This window comes from Centroberyx affinis, unplaced genomic scaffold (assembly GCF_046629955.1).
Source record: "Centroberyx affinis isolate AG114_WGS23_722 - 3 ecotype Tasmania unplaced genomic scaffold, CSIRO-AGI_Caff_v1 ptg000387l_1, whole genome shotgun sequence".
NCBI classification, from domain to species: domain Eukaryota; kingdom Metazoa; phylum Chordata; class Actinopteri; order Beryciformes; family Berycidae; genus Centroberyx; species Centroberyx affinis.
In genome coordinates this window covers 67,083-90,031 of record NW_027279055.1, presented here as the reverse complement: position 1 = coordinate 90,031, position 22,949 = coordinate 67,083, and the positions used below count along the sequence as shown (strand labels likewise).

The 22,949-nt window shown below is 41.9% G+C and overlaps 1 protein-coding gene across 1 annotated transcript; it reads left to right on the top strand.

Annotated features, from left to right (window-relative positions):
• The first annotated feature begins 7,101 nt into the window (after window positions 1–7,101).
• LOC139641538 (transcription regulator protein BACH2-like) lies at window positions 7,102–21,781 on the top strand. The gene is made up of 5 exons (XM_071515971.1): window positions 7,102–7,380; window positions 11,048–12,082; window positions 12,158–12,589; window positions 17,776–17,982; window positions 19,678–21,781. Exons 1-5 carry the CDS (start codon window positions 7,102–7,104, stop codon window positions 20,116–20,118), a joined length of 2,394 nt encoding a protein of 797 aa, XP_071372072.1. The 3' UTR covers window positions 20,119–21,781.
• The last annotated feature ends 1,168 nt before the right edge of the window (window positions 21,782–22,949 follow it).

Here is a 22,949-nt window from a genome sequence, read left to right as displayed (position 1 = left end):
AGTGTTTTCAAGCATAAACCCATTTTTAACCTGGACTCTATTTTTCTATCTCTACAGAGCAGTCAACTTTGCTCGAGTCCCAAGTGAGTGTCAGGTCTTGAGGCACAAGTCTCAAGTCAAGTCCCAAGTCTAAATCTTGATTACCAAGTCTCAAGTCGAGTCCCAAGTCTAAATCTTGATGACCAAGTCAAGTCTCAAGTCAAGTCCCAAGTCTAAATCTTGATTACCAAGTCTCAAGTCGAGTCCCAAGTCTAAATCTTGATGACCAAGTCAAGTCTCAAGTCAAGTCCCAAGTCTAAATCTTGATTACCAAGTCAAGTCCCAAGTCTAAATCTTGATTACCAAGTCAAGTCTCAAGTCGAGTCCCAAGTCTAAATCTTGATTACCAAGTCAAGTCTCAAGTCGAGTCCCAAGTCTAAATCTTGATTACCAAGTCAAGTCTCAAGTCGAGTCCCAAGTCTAAATCTTGATTACCAAGTCAAGTCTCAAGTCGAGTCCCAAGTCTAAATCTTGATTACCAAGTCAAGTCCAAGTCAAGTCCCAAGTCTAAATGTAGATCACCAAGTCAAGTCCATGTCATTAATGTCAAGTCTCAAGTCTAAATGTAGATCACCAAGTCAAGTCCATGTCATTAATGTCAAGTCTCAAGTCTAAATCTTGATTACCAAGTCAAGTCCAAGTCAAGTCTCAAGTCTAAATGTAGATCACCAAGTCAAGTCCATGTCATTAATGTCAAGTCCCAAGTCTAAATGTAGATCACCAAGTCAAGTCCATGTCATTAATGTCAAGTCTCAAGTCTAAATGTAGAACAGCAAGTCAATTCAGAACAAATCAGGAGTCCAATATCAATTTAATATCTTAAAGAAAACTAAATATCTAGGACTTTTCAATGCAATATGGTTTTAATAGGATAAAAAGTTGGTAAGAGCATCATGAGTTTGATTTCTATAATCAGTTTCAACTTCAATAAATTCAATCATTCCATACAAATTCAGAAAACAGAATTTAAATTCAGTCGTCTGCTGGAACACTTTCAATCTAAGTCATTTACACAAACACAAGATCTCAAGTCAAGACTTTAGAAACCTTTTCAAGTCATCAGAGTCAAGTCCCAAGTCACCAGAACCCAAGTCAAGTCCAGTCTCAAGTCTTCTCTTCATGCATCAAGTCAAGGCTTAAGCAATTACAATTGTAGCAACGTCCTCTTTGACAGGAAGCAATGCAGGAGACGCAAAAAATCACCACATAAAGTACCACCTTTAACACACACAGATACTGTTTTTTTTTTTTTAATGAAAAACATTAGTACCATAAATTGGTATTAGTTTTAAAGTTGGTGTTCTCTTATGGTGGTAGTGCCATAGTACCCCAGTTATCTAGTGCAGTGATTCTCAACCTTTTTCATATCAAGGACCCCTAATTTAGTCCACATTAGACCCATGGATCCCTAACAGATATGATTTTGTCCAGAATTCTAAGACTGTCTGTATTGTAGGTAGAGAGATAACAGAGAAACTATGATCAAAACAGTCATTCTTTTACATTCTCTAATTGTGTTAACTTCTTGTAAATGAAATAATGCTGAAGTTTAACAATTCATCAATTTGCCGGGGACCCCCTGGAACCCCCTCAAGGACCCGTGGTGGTCCCCCGGACCCCACGTTGAGAACCACTGTCTGTATCATTAAACAGTTTCCAGAGAACTGTTCAGCGATACAGACAGAGGCGGTGTTGTAGTTTTTTCATGTGGGAGTCGTCGATCCTCCCAAGTTCCACTAATAGGGTTCAGGTTGCTTGCTGCTCAGCACACCTGGCTGAGCTTCAAGTGGCCCAGCGGAGCACTTCAATATTTCACAGTTATGGCTGTTTACAGCTTCTTCCATATTGAAAGACGGAGAGCGCACTCCCACCGCGCCCTTTATGGAGCGTGTTTGTTTCTATTCTTCTGAGAAATCCACCGTAAAACACTTTAACACTGTTAAAAAAATCAGCTACTGGTGATGTATCTTGCATTTCTTGGCCCGTTTCTTTGCATTTTTTCTTATTCTGGGAAAAGTAGGAAATCACTAGCTGAAGTAGAAGTAGATGAGGCATTACAAGGTTGATTGGTGTACTTGAACCCATGATACCCTGTGACTGAGTCTCATTGTTGCCATGAATAAACCAGTTAACAGAATATTCCCCACAACCTCTTTGACTGAGCTGTAGTAGCTTACTTCTGATACAAGGGAAAGGCATGATGTTCCCAACAGCTGACATGTTTTTTTTTTATCAACAGCAGAATGTACCCATAATGCTGTGAGAGTATGAGTTTAACAGTGAAAACCACAGATGTTTCCTACCATAGTAACCAGTTTAATATGGGAGTAAACCAGGCATCTTAACCAGGTTTCTCCTAATCAGTATAAGTTATTTTAACCCAGTTATGATGTTTACATGCATCAACTAAAACCAGGCTAGTTGGACTTCTTCTTTTCCCCCTCTTCTGCTTTCCCCAGTGGTAATTTTTACAGTTTGGAGATTACGGATGTGTCAGTAAGCTGCCTGTCAGGCTAGTCTGCTGGTGAAACATGCCGCCACCCCCCACCCCCCCTACACACACATTAAAGCACACAGCTAGACAAGATGATGAAACCACTGGCAACAGGCTTGTTTACCAAAGCCCCCCAACTATGTCTGAAAAACTCACCCAGCGTCGGTCGGGGGGTAAAAGAGCAGAACACGGAGCGGTATTGCTTCAGCTGTCAAAAGCCTGGCTAATTCAAAGATGGGATGTGGCATTGTGTTTCTGCTGCTTTCCAATTCAATATTTTATTTTTTGTTTTTTTTGTTTTTGTGCTTTTTTGAATATAATGGTATAGTCTAGGCATTGCTATACTGAAGATGAACATACCCCTGTACCTCACATCTCTATCTTTTAAATCCAGTAACTGACTGGTTAGTTTAGTTCAGTTTCTGCTACTATAGACCTTATAAATGAAACAGACTGCAAAGCACTTTGAAGTTAGAATTTCTTGCCCCCTTCAATGATTTGAAACGTAAACATGTGACCGAACTGGATAGTGTATTTTCTTTGGTTGTTTTTTTTTTTTTTTGTGTTCTCTGATCTCTCTTGAAAAAGAGATCTGGATCTCAGTCAGACTACCTGATTAAATAAAGGATAGATGAAGTGAAAAAATAATGTGTTAGTAGCTGAATGGGAGATTTCAGCACAAAGAGAAGGGATTTCTCCTTTATGCAAGTTATGGTTTTGGGTTGTAACTAGGGCTGGGCGATATGGACAAAATCAAATATTACGATATTTTTGCAAATACCTCGATATCGATATTGCGACAATATTGTAGGGATGACTATTGGTGCTTTCACAAAATATTTACACAATGAGATTTTTGATAAATAATCATCAGTAATGTGGATATAATGACTAAGTGGGTAAAGGCAAATAATAGAACAGCTAGAACAGTCTGGTAAGCTCAGAAAAGTACATCACTTTACTGTAAGGTAGACTTTAAAACCAGGAGAAGACACTTATGCCATATCACGATATTACGATATCCAAAATCTAAGACGATATCTAGTCTCATATCACAATATCGATATAATATTGATATGTTGCCCAGCCCTAGTTGTAACCAAACCTGAGCTTGTCCAACATTTCATTTTAACATGGAAATTACTCATGTATATGTAATTACTCTAGTAGTACTAGTCATTGTTTTTCTTCCTGATACATGGAGACTGGAACTGGGGGTTGGTGAAATATTTTGGTATAGACTTCTATTGTTGAGGCAGATCAGATTTTTATCCAGTGTCTCTTTGAATGAATAAATAAACTAGAAGGCACGCGGTAGAGCGCAAACGCCTCCCGGGTTTGATTTTTTTTAGAAAATAGCATGTGAATGCAGTGCTGTCTTGAAGTCCTGGATATCGGATTTTCCCACCAGCACATAAATGCAGCATCATTGTTATGGGGAAGAAAAAAAACGTCTAATGGCCAAAATTCCAGATTGAGATCATAACCAAAATCAAATCAACTGATGCTTGGGCCAAAAGCTATCTGTCCATCTAATTTCATCCAAATCTGTTTGGTACTTTTTGAGATATCTTGCTGACAGACAGACAGACAGACAGACAGGCAGACAGGCAGACAGACAGACAGACAGGTGACTTCATAAAATCAGACATTTAGGCTGTAGCTTTTACGTTTTTAGTGTAGAAAGTGAATGGGCAAATAGTAAATTCACCTCAGTCAATAGTCTGTATACTGCAGCAGATGACTAGACACAACTGAATTCTGAAGAGCAATGCTAGTGCTTTTATCAGCCCCTTCCTTTTGTTTTCACTCGTAACAGCCGGAGTAGCACAAAAAAACATGAACAGACTCACATAGTGGGTAAATTCTGGTGGTGAATAATTTGCGAGCACCGTGAAGAAGTGTTTGGAGTCGGGTCTCGGTCTTAAGTGCTCCTGGGGGGGGGGGGGGAAGCAGGAGATGATTTACAATGCGGAGATGATTGGCCCGTGGGCTAGAGGGATAAAAGCCAGCTTACTACTGCAGCAAGCCCCCCAACGCTGGGCTCTGCCTATTCAAAAAGCCATGAATCAGCAGAAATCAGCCCCCTGTACGCCTGGTGAGCGCGCACGCACACACGCACACACACACACACACACACACACACACACGCAAACACACACAAGCAGAGCCCAGGGCTGATGAGACAGACAGACTGCATGCTCAGCTGTCTGTGTCGGGGCTTTATGTGCTACAGCACTGAAATGAAACACAATGAAAAGCCTCTGGATGGAGCTGCCTGAAATCAATGTGGAGGGCCGCTGGGCCTTTTTTAGATTCCCTGCATAAATATATATATATATAAGCACTATCGCTTTACATTCAAATGTCCATTAGCTATGTACAAACAGTCTCAGGGTATGTGCAGGTTTCATAAAGCCAAATTTAAGATATTTTCACTGTTGTCTGCAGTTGAATTTGAGAACAATTTAATAACCAAACTAAAGAAACAAAGCTGTTAAAAGCAGCTTATGTCTGACTGAACCTAGCTAATGAATGTTGTGAAACTATAAATGAGCAGAATAAGAAAAAGGATACTGGGAAATGAATTAAGGGACATGAAGACCAACCGTGTTTAGTAAAGCAGATAGGATGCAGATTGTACGACTAATCCTTTTCTGGATGTATTAATTAAAGCCCTGATGCAAAAAAGCAGGACCCACACAACATGGTAAATCTGTCACTAGGTTGTTGACAACTGGTGGAACAAAACCATTTATTTGCATGGACTTCATATGAATAATACAGACCGGTGTAACCTCTCTGCAGCAGAGGGCTTCTGTCTCTGTGGGCATGGTCTGGCACTCTCCACATGAACATCCTGTAAATAACACAATATATCTGTGAGACTCCTATGTCTTGTGCAACTCCAGTCCTCAGGAGCCAAAGTACTGCTTGTTTTCATTATTGCCATCTAGCTAATAGGGACTGATTTAGACCTGGGAAGCCAGTTGAGTCCAGTTAACTACCTGGTAGGATAGAAAACCAGCAGTACAATAGGTCCTCAGAACTGGAATTGGGAAACAGGAACCAAATGCGCTCTAAGGAGCCTGATATGCATTATGCCAGTCCTTGACATAGAAATTAGTGAATACTGGACAGGTAGATGTCATGATCAAGCATGATCTGACCATGAGTCCACCACAGTCCTGAGAAAATGGAAATGGTCTGAGCAGCCAGATGGGCTGTTTTTGAGTTGTGAACGTCCCATTGAAACCTTGAAGCTATTTTAAGTGATGTGAAATTGATCTCAGAATCTTGTAATTGGCTGCTTTTTTGTATTCCCCACTTTAACCTGATAGCCCTTGGGTTAGAGACGGGGCTATATGTGTAGCCCCGCCCCTCAGTGTTTGATTGGTCAGCCACTGCTTGGCCCGGTTACATCTGATTTTGCCCAACGATTCACAACAAAAAAAGGATATGATGTCATGTGTGGGGACAGGCATTTAAGAAAGGCATCATCTGTTATCTACCTGTTGAAGATAAATATGCATACAGAAGAGGTGAAGTGAAATTGTCATAATGCAAACAATAAATAAACTTGTGTAAGGAGGCAAGGTATTTTTCCAAATTCAGGTCAGGTGAAAACTTAAAACAGATTTCAGTCTCCAAAGGATTCATTTTTACCTTAGGGACAGCGGCTAGTCACATGCACTAATGTACAATACAACATTAAAATATTACCACAACCTTGTAACCAGTCAGAAAATAGGCCACATGCCCAAGGTCAACAATGAGGCTTTAATACTACTACATATAGGTCACACACAAAAAATCCATACATTTCAGGAATAATAAAAAACATAAGCATTAGAACCTGTGACAATCATTCACATTAAAATCCTCATTCATACCATTAGGGTACGGACTTTTAAAATGAAAGACCACTTCATATTCTTTGTATATTGACCCACTTGCACATTTGAAATTAACCATTACCATTTTTTTACTTTGTTAATTATCCCAATGCTTACAAACCACAGACCATATAGGTACTTGTTTTTGGAGTGAAAGTTGTGCAATGTATAACAAAGACACTTTTCATGTTTCTGACCAGAAACACACATTTTTTTTTTTTTTTTTTTTAGAACAGGCCTCTAAGATTAGCTGAAATTGGTCTTCCTTTCTACCTTTTTCTAGTTCATGCACCTTTGTTCAGAATCAGAATTAGGTTTTATTGGCCAAGTAAGTTTGCATATAGAAGGAATTCAACTCGGTGGGTCACATTAAACATAGCACAACATAAAATGTTAAAAGTAGTACATAGAAAATTCAGGGAATAGGTCTTTTTTTTTTAGGTAATGACAAGAAAATTCAGGGAATGGGTCTTTTCTTTTTTAGGTAATGACAAGGACCTAATGAAAACCCTACAGTGTCTTAGCCTCACAAGCACATGGAGATGCTTGAACAATGAAAAGAATACCTGTGTTTTTTCTCATGCAAGCTAGTCTCCCAACCCTAGCTGACGCACTGACGCGGCGTCCCGTCTCTCCTTTCCTTCCTCCTTGCAGGGTGCTAGAGGGAGAGGGATGTCGGCAGGCGAGGAGCGGGCCGGCGAGGAGGCGGCGGCGGCGGCGGCGCCCGTGTACGTGTACGAGTCCAAGGTGCACTGCGCCAACGTGCTGCTGAGCCTGGAGGAGCAGCGGCGGCGGGGCATCCTGTGCGACGTGACGCTGCTGGTGGAGGGCCGGGAGGTGCGCGCCCACCGGGCCGTGCTCGCCGCCAGCAGCCGCTACTTCCTGCAGGCCCTGCTGGGTCACGGCGGGTCGGCGGGCGAGCCGGAGCAAGTCATCAGCCTGCCAGACAAGGTGAAGGGGTCACAACACACACACACACACATACATACAAAGACAGACCGCACAAACACAGAGAGGTGAACTTATAGGACAAATTAACAATGGGGAGAGAAAGTCGTCATGTTGCCCCCTGATGTTTGTGTTCAAAACTCGGCATCAAAATGAATTGGATGGTTCACACATTTCATCTTACACATGAGGTGCGATTGCGCCTCTATATATAATTGATAACTGAGAATTGTTATCTCAGTGTTTGAAATGGTCTGGTGGCATTAAAATGAGCTCCAGCAACAGGGCATTTACAAAGATGCCAACATCCATGAGCTGGCTTGTCAGATACTTTAAAAAGCATCCAGTGGAGCTTTCTCTTCCCCACCTCCACAGGGAGGTCAGAAGTCAGGGTCAGCTACAGATCACCAGCCCTGGAGCTGGTAGGGATTCAGCCAAACCCCGGTTTGAAGGACAGCCTCTTCTCTGGTTTGCCTGTGTGTGTGTTTGTATGTTGAATGAGTGAGTTAGTGACAAAGAGAGAGCATCAAGGGCTTGTGACCGAAAGGACACTGACTCAAATCCCTGGACCAGTTGGGAAATCGTTGGTGGAGAAAGTGAATGAGTAACATTCTCTCCTTTCTCAGCTATTGTCGAGGTATCCTTGAACAAGGCACTTAACGCCCAGCTGCTCCAGTGGAGCTGCTCAGTAGAAGATAGTAGAAGAGCGCTTCTACTGGGCAGTGTCCCAGTGTGAACGTGTGTCTCAGCATGAATGTGAAGCAGGGCAATGCTGGAGAAGAGCATGGAACTCACTTGACTTGGCCTGGATAAATCAAGGTTAAAAAAAAAAAAAGAAGGGAGGAGAAGGGCGCACGGAGGGAGAGAACAGGGTTGTCACAAATTGACTTGTTTATCAACTGTTTGCAGGATTCCTGAAAACACGTTGGGCATGAATATTAACGCTGTTGCCTTCTTTTCGTTTCTGCCACTTCCATCCACCAGTGGAACAGATCAGCCAACGGCTCCTGATCCCAGTGGCTGGCATTACCATATAATGCCCCAGATCTGTCATATTGATTAATATGTCTCTTTGACTCTACCTTATGCAGTAATCACTTGCAACGCCTCCACCACTTTACAAATCAAGCTCCATCCCCTAATGACTCTAAAGCATGGCTTTATTTCCCGCACCCCTTCGCTCGCCCTCCCACCCTTTCACTCTCCCTCTCTTAATTTACTGTAGCTCCATCTGGGCTTTATGGTGTAGTTGGCACAGTTTCTTCTCTTCTCTGTTACTCCCATGTTCTGGCTCCCTTGCTAACCAGTTACCATTGTTTGGTGGTGCTTCCTACTGGCAGAGTTTGGTATTTCCAGGATTTTTAGGACAAAGAACATTGCCATTTCATTATGATAATCTGCCATATGGGAAAATGCCAATGTTCTTGGCTCTTTTAAAATTGTAATTTCATTGTATTTCTTTACACAATATCATTGAATACATTATTACATGATGATGTTTTCCTTAGTACTATTGTACTCCTTGGCAATCAAAACATAGGTGTAGATGAATGTTTTCAACCCTATCATGGTCAGTGCAGCAAATATGATAGAAAATACATCTGCTGTCAATAGCAGAAAGCAAATCTGTATCATTTTTGCAATAGTCACAATTCTGAAAATGTTTAGGGCATCTAACTGTACATGTATAGCAATTTTGGTGCTTTTATTCAAATTTCGCCTACATTATTATTGATTCCGTTCCGTAATTATCCCATGCTCAAGTATTTTGTTGTTGAAAAAAATTGGTCTTCTACCATTTTCTCATCAATTCCGAATGTTTTGGACTGGGTTTAGAGGTGTTTTTTAATGACCAACCGTACTCATTTATTCTTTATCCTTCCTCACTCTTCTATGCCATCTCTCTCTCTCTCTCTCTCTCTCTCTCTCTCTCTCTCTCTCTGCTGGTTCTCATTAGTAAGGTTGGTAGGAGTGGGAAGTGATAGAGGAGCTTCGCCTGGCTTCTCTCCGTCTCCAGAAAGATGTGCTTCTGCACAGGAGGCAGCTGCTGATGCTAGCTGAAAATAGACTCACACACACATGTACACACACATGCACACACACGATACAAACATATACACACAGCAACACACACACACACACAGACACACACACACCACTCAGCACTCTAACATCCTTCCATCCCACACACACACACACACACACATATGAACACACATACCAGCCATGCTGACTGTAAGCTACAAGAAGAAAGCAGGGGAGAGGAGGGGTGATGGGTGGGATAGAAGATAGGAATGAGCAAAGGGATCCAGGCAAGCAGAGAAGATGGAGATATAAGATGAAAAAAAGAGGAGAGAGAATGAAGGTGGCAAAATGACTGACTATGAAAATGGCAGATTTGTTGCTAGAGGGATAAAATTCAGCTTCAGTCATCCATTTCCATCTCACCACCTCTTTTGTTTAAAGCCCCAATCTGGAATCGAATTGCTAGAAAACACTTAGGTATATTCGCAGAGATTTCCATTGATAGTTTGACTTGAACATAGAAAGTAAGGTTTCATGACCCATGGTAACTCACTTTTCTGTACAATTCTGCTTCACCATAAGACTCGTGTTTAGCTGTCACACACTATCAGTCCCTGGATCAAGAGCTCGGTGAACTTAAGAGTTAAAAAAAATGTCTTCATTTCAATTATTTATAGCTGCACTACAGAATTTTGCACGTTTAGAAGTGCGAAATGGCAGGTGAGAGGTAACAGTTGGAATTTTGTGGACCCAGAAGTCATGTAACGCATCATCAGTAAGTTAAATTTATACAACATGTGAGACAAAACGCAACTTCCTGTGATGGAGGGGCGGGAGGGTTCTTACAGTTCTGCTCTTTAAAAATAGATTACTCTCTTTATAAACTGTTTGACACTATTTTGTTCCCTTGATTCTAGAGCTTTCTCAAAGATAATTTTTTGGGCATTTTGTTTCATTAGAGAGTTTTTTGGGGTCCCTGGGGTAGGCAACTGCCAAAAGTGGAGTTCAGGTACTGTATGTCAGTCTCTAATTCGCTAGTGAGGGTAAAAGAGATTGTGAGATTGACTGCTGGTTAGGTGCAGTGATTACAGTAACGGGAGCATTGTATTGGATCATGGTGGTGAAGAGAGAGCCACAAAGAAAAACTTTCAGTGTACTGGTCCATCCTCATTCCTACCCTCACCTATGGCCACAAACACTGGTTAGTGACAAAATGAAAGAGATCGCGGATACAAACGGTTAAAATTAGGGTATCCGGGACCTCGGAGTCAGGCTGCTGCTCCTCCTAATTGAGAGGAGACAGTTGAGTAGGTTCATACACCTGGTAAGAAGGTACCTCCCTTTGGACATGTACCAGGCATGGCCAACTGGGAGGAGACCCCGGGGAAGACCAATGACACCCTGGAGGGACTATATCTCCCAGCATGCCCAAGATTGCGTTGGGATCCCCTAGGAAAAATTGAAGGAAGTTGCTAGGTAAAAGGATGTCTGGGCGACTCTGCTTGCCGTTTTGACACCACGGCCCTGACCTGGATATGCAGCAAGAAACTGGATGGATAGAGTTAGGCCAACACAACTTAAACAGCGTTTGCATCAGAAATGCGTCCTTCCATCTGACTCACACTTATTGTTTTCTCCTCCACAGGTGACAGCTAAGGGTTTCGCTCCTCTGCTCCAGTTTGCCTACACAGCCAAGCTGGTGTTGAGTCGGGAGAATATCCATGAAGTCATCCTGTGTGCTGACTTCCTGGGTGTTCACAACCTGGAGGACTCCTGCTTCCGTTTCCTCCAAGCCCAGCTACAGAATGATAGCCAACATGCCAGCAATGGCAAGGTGGCATATGATGATGACATCATGGCTGACGACGAGGTGTTGTCTGAGACGCCTAGGGCAATATCACTGGATGTTTCTGCGGAGACCAGGCGGCAGACCAATCATGTAGCCAGCACTCCACCACTTCCTGCTGACCTTCCTCGATGTCCCAAATACAGGAAGTACCAGTATCAGGCCTGCAACAACAAGCACAATGGCGAAAACCATCATGGCAATGATGATGTAATTTTGGCCAACCATACCTCAGTCAGCCCCCTGAGCTCACGACTCCCAGATAGCAGTGCTGCTCAACAAACTCTTCTCACCCCCTCCAGGATCAAAGAGGAGCCCTTTGTGTTTGAGGAGGAAGGGGATGACAGGGACGGTTGCAACCCAGAGTTGTGTGCTGAGGAGGTCTTGGAGATGGAGCTGGAGGTGGAAGGTGGCCCGGTAGCAGCTGAGCACTCCCCTAGCCGAGGCTCGCCTTCCTCCTGCCTGCGCTCCTACCTCCAGAGAGGTGGCCTGGATCTCAGCGGTGTGCCCAGCACCACCATCCAGCAGCTACTCACCAACAGACTGTCCCTCAACCACTACAGGGAACTGGTTCGAGAAAGAGAGAGGGACAGGGGGGGATCTCAGGGCCACTGCCAAGGGGACCTCAAGACCGGCATGGCAGATGCATTACCAGCAACGCTGACCGGCGTTGGCAGGCCCATGGAAGGGCCAGTGTCCAAAGCCACTTCCTGCGATGGCATCTCAAAACAGGAGGTGGAGCTAGACCGACGCAGTGTCATCTTCTCTTCAGCAGCTGGCGAGCGACAAGGAACATTGGCCCACTCCTATGTGGATCGGAAATTCCTAGAAAAGGATTTGCCAGAGGCCCCTCAAGGGCTTTCTCTCCCCTCTGGTCAGAATGTTTCTCCCTCCCCCCTTTCCTCTTCTGTCTCAACTGTGATGCAGGGGGAACCTCCTTCCTCCGGCCGTTCACAACCCACCACCAGCTGCCCTGTCCCCATCAAGATATTAGCCCGGTCCCCTCCTCCCTCTGCGGAGCCCCGAACCAGGACTTCCAGCTCCTGCTCCTCATTCTCATACCTGGAGGATGGAGGCAGCGGCAGCTCTCCTTCCAGCCTGCCCCAGTTTGACTTCTCCTCATCCCCGTGCTCGGGCTCCGTCTCTGGACTGGCCCGCTGCTTGGCCGGGATGGGGGAGCAGAGGAACCCCAGCGGTGGAGAGGCTGTCTTCTCTCAGGATTGCACCAAGATCAAGTGTGAGCGGGGGTTCGGTCCCAACGGTGCCAACTCCAGTGATGAATCAGGCTCCTTCTCAGAGGGAGACAGTGAGAGTGGCGTCAGCAGAATGGCTGGACCTGAGGTCAGTATGGTGCTTTATTATACTATACTTTCTTAGCCCAGGACAATCTTTTGTCCCAGTATCAGATTTGGCCCAAGGCAAGTTCAGCTACTTTCCAGATAGACATAGTTACTAAGGGCTAAGCTTGTACTTTTTGGGGCGTTTTGCCATTATTAGAGTGGTGAGAGACATGAAAGATTAGGAGAGAGGTCCCAAGGCCAGATTCAAACTCAGGAAGTCACAGTTACATGGTATGCACCTTAGCCAACTGAGCCACTACGAAGCTTAATCAGACAAAGTCTGCTCTACAGCTGGGCTAGCAAAACCTGGGCTAGCTAACACTGATTCCTGGGCTAGCTAACCCTGGGCCAAAATCAGGATTAGCGCTCTGTATAATATTTTAATGTAAAACCTTAAATAGCCCATGGCTAAAAGCTCAGTTAGCCTAGGGTTAAAAAACACCTAGAAAATGGAGTTCGCCCTGGTCTGGTGTTAAAAGGGCTTAAAATTCAAATACTCATGCTTCCATTGTATAATATCCTATAAGTGTAGTTCATACCTGGCCACACATACTATGTATGAATGCTTTTTATACCTTTTTAAGAATAATTTTGTCATTCCATCTTACCCTTTTCTTTCTCCTTGCCGCTTATGAATGGAAAAGTTTTGATACCCTCACCAACTGAAATACTCAAATAGGCTTGGCTTTAATTGGTAGCCTCCTACCCACTTTATTGTGAATCAATTTATACATGATAGACTGTTAGGCAGGGATTCATGATGATGTTCCCTTTATTAATTTAGGACATGGTACAGTCCATCCAAAGCAAATGTTGTTCAGTTTGTAGGATATAGTTTGGGTACATGGCACTGTCAATAGGAGTTTTGTTTTTTGTAGTGTTGTTGTTCTAACCAAGTTTCACTGAGAATACCAACCATCTCTAAGCTATAAGTGGCCACATATAAATCATATATACCAAACTTGTAAACTGCATGTACGTTTTATTAGGTTGCTAATTTACAGATTGTGAACAGAATGAATCAGTAACATTCTATGTATGATTTAAAGCTGGGACTATTCTTAGACAGTTTTATCTCCTTGGAGAAATGACGCACACACACACACACACACACATAGTGGAGATAAGAGAGCTACATGGTTGCCATGGTGATGCCTAAGCACATTCCATATCTGACGAGATGTGAGATGAGTTCTATACTGGAGCTCATATACACACACAGACACACAAATACACATGGGATATTAGCTGTATTGGATTTGAGTCAGTGTTGTTTCTGGCCTGTATGTGAGTCAGTGTGGATGAGTAAGTGATGGAATGTGTTGCGGAGGTGAACGCATTGTAAGGTGTTCTGCTATTATTAACACACATACAGTCATGTAACGGAAACCCAATTTAAGAGTGTCAGAATAACAAAACCAGTCAATTTCTTTTATGATTTCCATAGTAAAGGGGTGTTTTCTTATTTTTAGATGTACATTTTGTATACATACATCCACTTACACTGCATGAGTACACAATTATATTCAATCTGATCATGTTATAAAAGAAGACTGTGGTTGCTATCCATTCTTGTAAGTAGTCTTCCTACGAAGTGGGAATCTTAATGCATATTTCACTATTTTTTGACAGGCACTCTTGTCCCACTAAAAGGCGTTTTTGTTGTGCCGGTACACCACTTTTCCAAATGTTCCATCTGCTGTTTTTATCGGTGTTGGTGTATGCTACAGTCTGAAGGTTTTAAAAAAAACTTTCTTAAGAATTCTTCTCATGACCCAAAATGTTTTTGCATGTTTTTGTATACACTCAGCTGATAACATTTAGCCAAACAAACAGACTACAGGTTTTTTCCACATTGCAGGGACTTGCTATGGCTTTGAGAACATGACAAAGCTTCATAAATAATTAGTTCAATATCTTAAGGTGTTGATGATACCAGTTTCTCCATTGTGTTGTTTGTTTCCATGACCAACTTTGGGGCCCAGGTGAGACTTGAGAAAATGCCAGTGAAAACTAGCTTAGTGCTTGTTAGGCAGTGTTTGTCTTGGCTAACAAACGGTCTAGATTAGTACAAAGCCAAGACAGACAGGAATGGCAACCAGCTACAGTTTGATGGTAACCAAGCTGAACACAAGAAAGCGCACAAAACAAGTCACAACATCCCAAGTTTTGAAAAGCTACCTGAAAATGTAATAATGAAAAATCAAATAGAATTGGCACTAATAGTTCACTACAACAACTCAATAACTAACATCACTGCTAGCGAGGCCTACTAGGCTAACGTTAAGTTACACCCTCAACTAAGGATTAAGCACACTTTAAACAAAGACATCCAACAATAATACAAAACCTCTGATGTTGTAAAATGACACGACTTATCTTATCAGGAAACCAGAGAACTTGAAATGAATCTTATGCTAGCTAGCTAAACGCTTTCAAAAGCAATTTGAATTGTAGAGAAATGTGACATGGAAAAATCTTCTAATGCTAGCGGCAGGAGCATCAGCCGACCTATAAGAGAAATGGCAGTTCAGCAAGGACCTAATAAAAGTCCTACTACAGGCTCTTAGACACATCAGCGCATGGAGATAAAAAGAGCTTTGTAGCCTACATTGTACAATAAACGTGCGCATACAGTAAGTGTGTGTATGTGTACCTACCCACATTGTATATTACATGTGTGTGTGTGTGTGTGTGTGTGTGTGTGTGTGTGTGTGTGTGTGTGTGTGCGTGTGGTCTGTCCCAGTTCTTTGCCTTGACCCAGTTGTCTCACCCGTAGAGCGGACACACGCACCCTAGGGTGCCCTGTAGCCAGGTGGAAGGTGTCCTGTCCACATCCCCTCTACCATCTGCTGCCCCCCCCCCCCACCCCAGTTCTGGCCCTTCCAATCAGGCCAGTCCACCAGGCCAACCCCCCCACTAGTAGTTAAACTACATTTTGCAGTAGCTTGGTCTCCTTTAGTGTTTTTAGCAGTTTACTTGTTTGTCATTTTGAAGAATAGTTAACTATTACAACTACCAAGTATTTTTGGCTAGAAAACCTTTATACCCCTTTATATCCCAGCATGCATTGGGTGGAAGGCAGAGAAACACACTGGAAAAGGTCTCCAGTCCATCATAGCACATAGCACATAACACAGATAGACAGACACTCACATTCATACCTATTGACAATTCCAATCCACCTGACTGTTAGAGGAAATCCAGGAGAATGCAGTGAGATCTATTCCCTAATCTGTATTTTACATTTTTTTTTTAATATACTACTACTTTTAGAATTTTGTGGCATTTTATGTTTAATGTGACACCAAGTCGAATTCCTTGTGAAAACTGATTCTGATTCTGAACACGCAAACTCCACACAGAAAGGATTAGGAATCAAACCTGCAGCCACTGAGACACTGCCACCCGCATTTTTTCATGCTATCATTTATTTTTTAAATTCGTTTTTTTTAGTCACTTTATCAAAACTATACAAGTCCAATGTAGAGACCTTTATTTCTTTGTTTCTTTAAGTGTACATCCCACTGAAAAATCACCATTCCTTATACTTTTTTCAGTGAAAAATAAATTATATAAATACCAATGTTATACAGTATACCAACAGAAAGTTAACATTGTGATGAAGCCAGATAGGGTTATTTTGTTTGGACTTTGTTTCTGGCAGGCAGCTGTCAGAGTGTGGCCATTAGAAACACAGTCAATATTCCTTGCACTTTATTTCAAATTATATACAATTTTTGTTAACATTATACAGTCTTGTGATTTTGTAGAATATGACTTTGCAGATGTAGATATGATCAGTTTGAACTACTTTTTCTAAGTCACTGAAGTTAACAAAACTAATTCCCTCGAGGGTAGCTTTGCTGTAGTTCAACTTCTTCCTATGTGATGTAGCTGGTAGCTTGTAAAACTAGACTTTCAAAGTAGCTTCCCCGACACTGTCACGGCCTGCTGCTCTACCACAGACTACAGGAATGAGCTTCTCAGAGGACCTACAGCGTTAAAAATGGAAACCAGAACACTAGAGAGAGAGAGAGAGAGATTGGGAGGCGGATTTATTACTGTCCAAGGCTCACTCTGTCATTCCAACCTTATTATGTGACTGGTGGGAGTCATGGAGCTATATATAGATGTGTACAGAGGAGAGAAAGAGAGAGACAGGACCTAAACAGACGCCCACCCCCACCCCCGTCACCACCTCTCCTTTCCCTTTCCTCTGTTGTCGGTCAGAGAAGTGAATGATCTCATCCTTGCACACTGGCTGCACCGCACTGAACACTGCTGGTATGAAGATAACAGCATGCCGTGCCTGATATATAGCACAGCAATGATCTCTTCTACCGGTGGAACAGAAAATAGAGCTTATAGAAATGAGTAGACACATATGATTCACATATAATGAATAAGCTTTGATGGACTGAACGAGTAATACTTGCTTTGGGAGAAATAAAAATAATAAATAAAAAAAACTATGGCTGTTGGCTGTTTTAGGTGGGTTTCAAACAAACAAATGATTGAATGAATGCAAGAATGAATGAATAAATACATACATAAATAAGCAAAGAAACAAATAAATATATCCATAAATAAATGCATAAACAAATAATCAAACAACAAATATATCCATAAATAAATGCATAAACAAATAATCAAACAACAAATATATCCATAAATAAATGCATAAACAAATAATCAAACAAATAAATCCAAATGGATAAAGATAAACATACAAAAAAAAGTAGATGAATAAATAAATATTGAATATGTAGATAAATAAGTCTATTTACTTAAATAGTTGAGACATTAATTGAACACTTTTAACACAAAATCAGCATATTAAACGACTTGACTCTCAGCCTTACTGCTGTATGTGAAACAAAGAGAGATCTTCCTGTTTTCTCTTTGTGTCAAAGCTGCTGGATTTGATAGGCAGCTTTGTAGTGACACCTAGTGGATGTTCTACAACATTGCCCTCCAACAGACAGTGATTATTGTTGAACGATATTAACATTATTGAATATTGTTTGTTCATTGATTAACCCCACTTAACACTGAATAGAGTCAAAATTACAATAACTATTCTCTAAATACACTAAATGTACAGGGATTTGTTTTGTTGACCAATAGTACAATAAAATGAATGCCAAATTCCATAAAATGAAGTCAAATCCTGTGGTCCCCCAGGTCAAGCTGCCCTTTCCCGTGGACCAGATCACCAACCTGCCGCGCAACGACTTCCAGATCCTCATCAAGATGCACAAGCTGACCTCGGAGCAGCTGGAGTTCATCCACGACATCCGCCGCCGCAGCAAGAACCGCATCGCCGCCCAGCGCTGCCGCAAAAGGAAGCTGGACTGCATCCAGAACCTGGAGTGTGAGATCCGCAAACTGGTACAGTCACATCGGCAACCACACACACACACACACACACACACTCATAGCTTTAAACCAGTGGTTCTCAACAGTATGCCATTGACCTAAGAGTCTGCAGGTTTTCTAAAGAGACAAGATATAAGATATATGAGAAGATATGAAAGTAATGGAACAGGTCTGAAAATTTGGAGCGTGTGGCAGGCTAAGAGGCATTTCAGGTGACATAACACACCCTCTGGTGGCCATATTGGAGGTCCTGCAGCTCATTCGAAATGCTTCAGCTTGAGCTCTGACTGGGACAAGTAAAACTGGACACCATCACACCTGTTATTAGATCACTGTGTTGACTAGGGCTAAAGACGAGACAGATTACTGTGTCACAGTACCTTATCAGACCATTCACTTTTACTTCTAACATTGCTGAATTGAGCCAACAATCAATCAAACAAGGTACACCTAGCAAGCAGCAGGTAGGATCCTTTGATGCCTCCAGTACAGCCTGAATTTTAGGCATTTTGGCTGACTGGATGGTTTTTGGTTATGCCACTATTCTCTGTAAACTCTTGACACTGTAGTGCAAATCTCCCAGGAGGCACAAACGACCAAACCACATTCTAAATGGCTTAAATAGTTTAGTGGAACAGTAGCTGAAACTTTCCATCCTGGGTGCATCCCAAAGCTTTTTCACTTGGCGGAGAGGAGGTAGCAAGGGAAAGTGGAGACCATTTGGGACTTCCCTCATCCCTACTTTAGAGGCTTGGCCCTCATTTTAAAGGATAATGTTGGAAAGATTTGGACCTATCATTATCAGTATAGTAACTCCAAATTTATATATTTGCCTGTTGCCTGGTGTCATTACTGTAGCCAAAGTGCAGCAGAAGAATTTTAGTAGAAGAGTCGATGAACATTGGCTAGTTATTTTATTGTTCATAAGTCAAGTCAAGTTTATTTCTATAGCCCTTCATGATAAGCCTGTCTCAGAGGACTTTACTGAGAACGAGCCTACCTAGATTTAACTAATCAACAATCAATCACAAAACAAAATGGTGCAACAAAATACATGCAACGAAAGACAACACAAAGCAAAGACACAAAATAGCATGTTGAAAACGAGGAAAACTCCCAAGAAAAGGTTTTCAAAGAATTGGCTTTCTCTTTTGGAATTTTTATTGGATAGCTGAAAGTGGAGATAGACAGGAAAGAGGGGGAGGAGATGGGGATTTATGATAAAAGTTTGTGGGCCAGATTTCACTTGCGATGTAGACCACTGAGCCACCAGCACACCCAAGAATTAACTTCATTAATCGCAAGAGGAAGTTGGTTCCAGTGATAGGGAGCTCGGTAAGAAAACGCTCTGCTGCCTGCCGATTTCTGCTTTATTCTTGGGACAGTAAGGTAACCAGCGTCCTGCGATCGGAGGGCACGAAGGGGGAAAATTAGGGAGGATGTCGGATAACAGAATGTAACAATTTATATGTTAGCAGAGGCACTTTGAAGTCAGATCTGGCTTGAAATGGGAGCCAATGAAGGGAGGTCAGGATGGGTGTAATGTGATTCAGTTTTCTAGTTTTAGTTGAAGTGCTTTGTACGAGTGTGGTAGACCAGAAAACAGGATGCTCCAGCAATCAAGTCTTGACAAGACAAATGCCTGTACAAGGGTTTCAGCACTGACCAGAAGTTAACCCGATGATATTCTCTGTCATATGGACTTAGGTGTGCGAGAAGGAGAAGCTGCTGAGCGAGCGCAACCAGCTGAAGGTCTGTATGGGCGAGCTGTGGCAGAACCTGTCCTTCCTCTCCCAGGAGGTGTGCAGGGAGGTGCAGGGCGGCCAGCCGGGTCCCGTCTCCGCCAGCATCGACCTCACCTCCAACCCGCCGTCACCTTCTTCTGAAGAGGGCTCGGCCCGGCGGGGGTCGCCCATCTCACTGCGAGGCGAGGCCCCGTGTCCCTCTGACGTGGGATCCGGTCAGAGGGGGCAGGAAGACAGGCAACCCGGGGTACAGGTGTCCGGTCTGGGGCAGGAGAACCCCGAGTGTCCCCCAGTGCGCGGATCCAGTGTGGATGTATGTAGCCCCACTGTAACGGTGGATTTCTGTCAGGAAATGACTGAGAAATGCACAACAGATGAACAGAAAAGAAATGACTGTAGTTAGAGGCTGGTGGTTAAAAAAAAAAAAAGTTGTTTTGTCTAAGACACACTCATACTTGTCTCTACCTTGATATTTAAAGTAAATTTGTAGTTGTGTTTTTTTGTAATGGATGACACTAGAGTTGTCTTATCAGCAATACTGTTCAACAGGTATTTTTGGACTGGTGGCAGCTTTCTCTCTCTTTCCCTTTCTCTCTCTCTCTTTCTCTGTCTTTCTCTTCTTCTCTGCTTCCCTCCCTCTTTGGTGCATCATGGGAGGTTCAACTCAGGAATTCCTCAGAATGTTCAGTAATGTCCCTGTTAACATGTACATGCACTTTACTTTACAGTCCTGTCGTACCTTTTCAATTACTTCGGAAATCCCTTTGATCCATGGAAGATAACGTTTATTTGACCTTTGGAATCACATTTCCACCAACTGCCACTTTTGGTTTGGTTAAAACATTGAACATACAACACTATACATTATCAAATAGCTTCCCTTTTGTCATATGAGGTAATTGACATTTCAAGTGACCTAGTAATTGTTGAGTGGCACAGGACTTTAAAGTAAAATGTTACCAAAGGTGTGTATTTGTAAAATTGTACATTAGAAGAAATGGTCAAATGAACTCTCATTATGCAAAGTTTCCTTTGTCAAACTTCACTTTCACTTTTTCCTGTGCTCAGACGGTCGTTTCTACACATTCTTCTTCTGCCTTTTTCACATCTGTGCTAAGAGAAGGAGGGATACAGGGATGAATATTGCGTAATTAGAGAAGGATTAGGATTTTAAAAGTCGCAGCACTGCCCAACACCTCCAAGAGGTGAGCTATGGCATTGAATATAAGCAAACGCATTGACATTGGCACTTAAAATCAAGTCCCACGCCAATCACTGAGGTCCCAAGACATGGTGTCAAAAAACTACTTAAACAATAACTTAAATCATAAGTGCTCTTTTTTTTGGGGATCCAATTATTTATTGTCTTTTATGTAGTAAGAATTTAGTGTTCGTACTTAACTACGTATTTTGCTCCACTGTTGTTGTATTGTACATAAGCCAAAAAACCCTATTAAAAGTATTCGGTATGTAGGTGTAAGACACCTAAACATGACAACGTCTTACATATGTAAATTTGTGAAAACAAACAATGAAATTTTCCATTTCCACTTGCAATACAGTATAGCTAATGGGGTATGATCAGAAGTTCAAAGCTCCAAACAAACACATTGGTGCATTATTGATTGAGGGAGATGCCAAATTCATCTGCTGTTGAAACGTCGATGGTGAAGCACGTGGCAGGGGTGAGTGTTGCCGTCTGCTGTGTTGCTACCCGCCACTTTGATGCACTAGTGGGGCATTTTTTATGGCATTTTAATCCTGGCAGTGTTTTTGGCTTCTTTGTCTCTCATCTCACCCAGTGTTACGGGGAAGTCACTTTCAGCACAGTAAGTTCAAAATGTAAAATTAAACCACAATGGACATAATTTCTTTCCGCTTGCTTTTGTGGCAGTTTGTTAGAAGTAGTTAGAATTTTGAGGAAAATCCATTCATTTGATGGAACTGAAAGTGAACTGATCCTAACCCCCGATTCTCACCACAGTATAGTGTATGCCAATGACAAATCTCCGACGAATGTACTGAGTGCTCAGAGTACACTGAAGAACACTGATCAGCTGATTTTCATAGACTTTAATTCATTAATGTGAACATGTTAATTTATTTATTTTGGCTCTGTTGTTGGGGGTTGGGGTGGGGTTTAGGGGAAGGTGCATAGATGTAAAATGTAGGCCACTACCCTTTCCTAGCATCGATTCTGTGTTTGTTAATGGTTGTATTTTAATTTCTTTTTTATATATTATTATTATTATTGACAATTTGATGAAAGATTAGGTCTTTGATATTTTTTGAGTCACAAATGTACTTACTAAGGATAAGTTATGTGAAGATTTAAACTTAAAGGGTGTGAGTATGTTTACAAATTTGTGTGTTCTTTTTTGTTTTGTAAAGTTGCGAAGATCTGAGAATTAAGTCGAATAGACAAGCTGATAAAAGTTCATTTTTTTTTTTTTTTACATAAATTTAAAGTGTAGGTTAATTTGTGACAAATATAAGCATCTGACAAGTGCAGCTACAATTCTTGCCTTAGAGGTTTCAGAGGCCAAAACTATCCAGTAAGGGAACGGAGGATTTTATTCAATCAAAACTACACTGCAGCATCAAAAGCATCGCAAGGCTTGTCAGCAATGCCACAAAACATGGAGGCGGCCCCTTCTGACAGTGTGCTGTGTCCGTCTGAAGTCAAACATCATTTTGTAGAGGGAGAGACAACAGCATAGCTTCAGTTCAGTCTCAATTTTTCACTATTCACAAAGCGTCCTTTCCTGAGAAATAGTGAAACTGATAGAAACATGTTTCTGTTTCTGAGATATCACTTTTTGAAAAATGCCATCTGGTCACCATGGAATATAATATAATAAAGACAGTTTCTTGCAAAAAGGTAATATTTGAGATGATGTAATCAGTTGTAGTTCTTAAATATTGAGCTAGAGAAAAAAAAGAGTGAACCTGCACACTAGTAAACATGAAAAAGAGGCAGAAAATCCTTTCGTGGCATTTGTTATTCCATGCTCTGCTCCACAAAAAAGTGCAAAAAGTTTCAAGACAATGATGAGGATGTCGAAATATCGGAACATTGGTCTGTTGGTGTTAGCACTTTTTGCACTTTTGCACTTTTTTGTGGAGCAGAACATGGATTATTATATACCATAAAAGGATTTTCTGCCTCTATTTGGCTTTTGATGTTTGGTAATGTTCAGGTTCCCTCGTTTTTCTCTTCATACTAATTGGAAC

Excerpts from the sequence above, each read along its gene's own strand:
- LOC139641538 (XM_071515971.1), top strand. The coding sequence starts at position 7,102 with ATGTCGGCAGGCGAGGAGCGGGCCGGCGAGGAGGCGGCGGCGGCGGCG. Across the intron at positions 7,381-11,047 it reads TCATCAGCCTGCCAGACAAG|GTGACAGCTAAGGGTTTCGC; the intron begins GTGAAGGGGTCA and ends TCTCCTCCACAG. Across the intron at positions 12,083-12,157 it reads ATCGGAAATTCCTAGAAAAG|GTCTCAACTGTGATGCAGGG; the intron begins GATTTGCCAGAG and ends CTTTCCTCTTCT.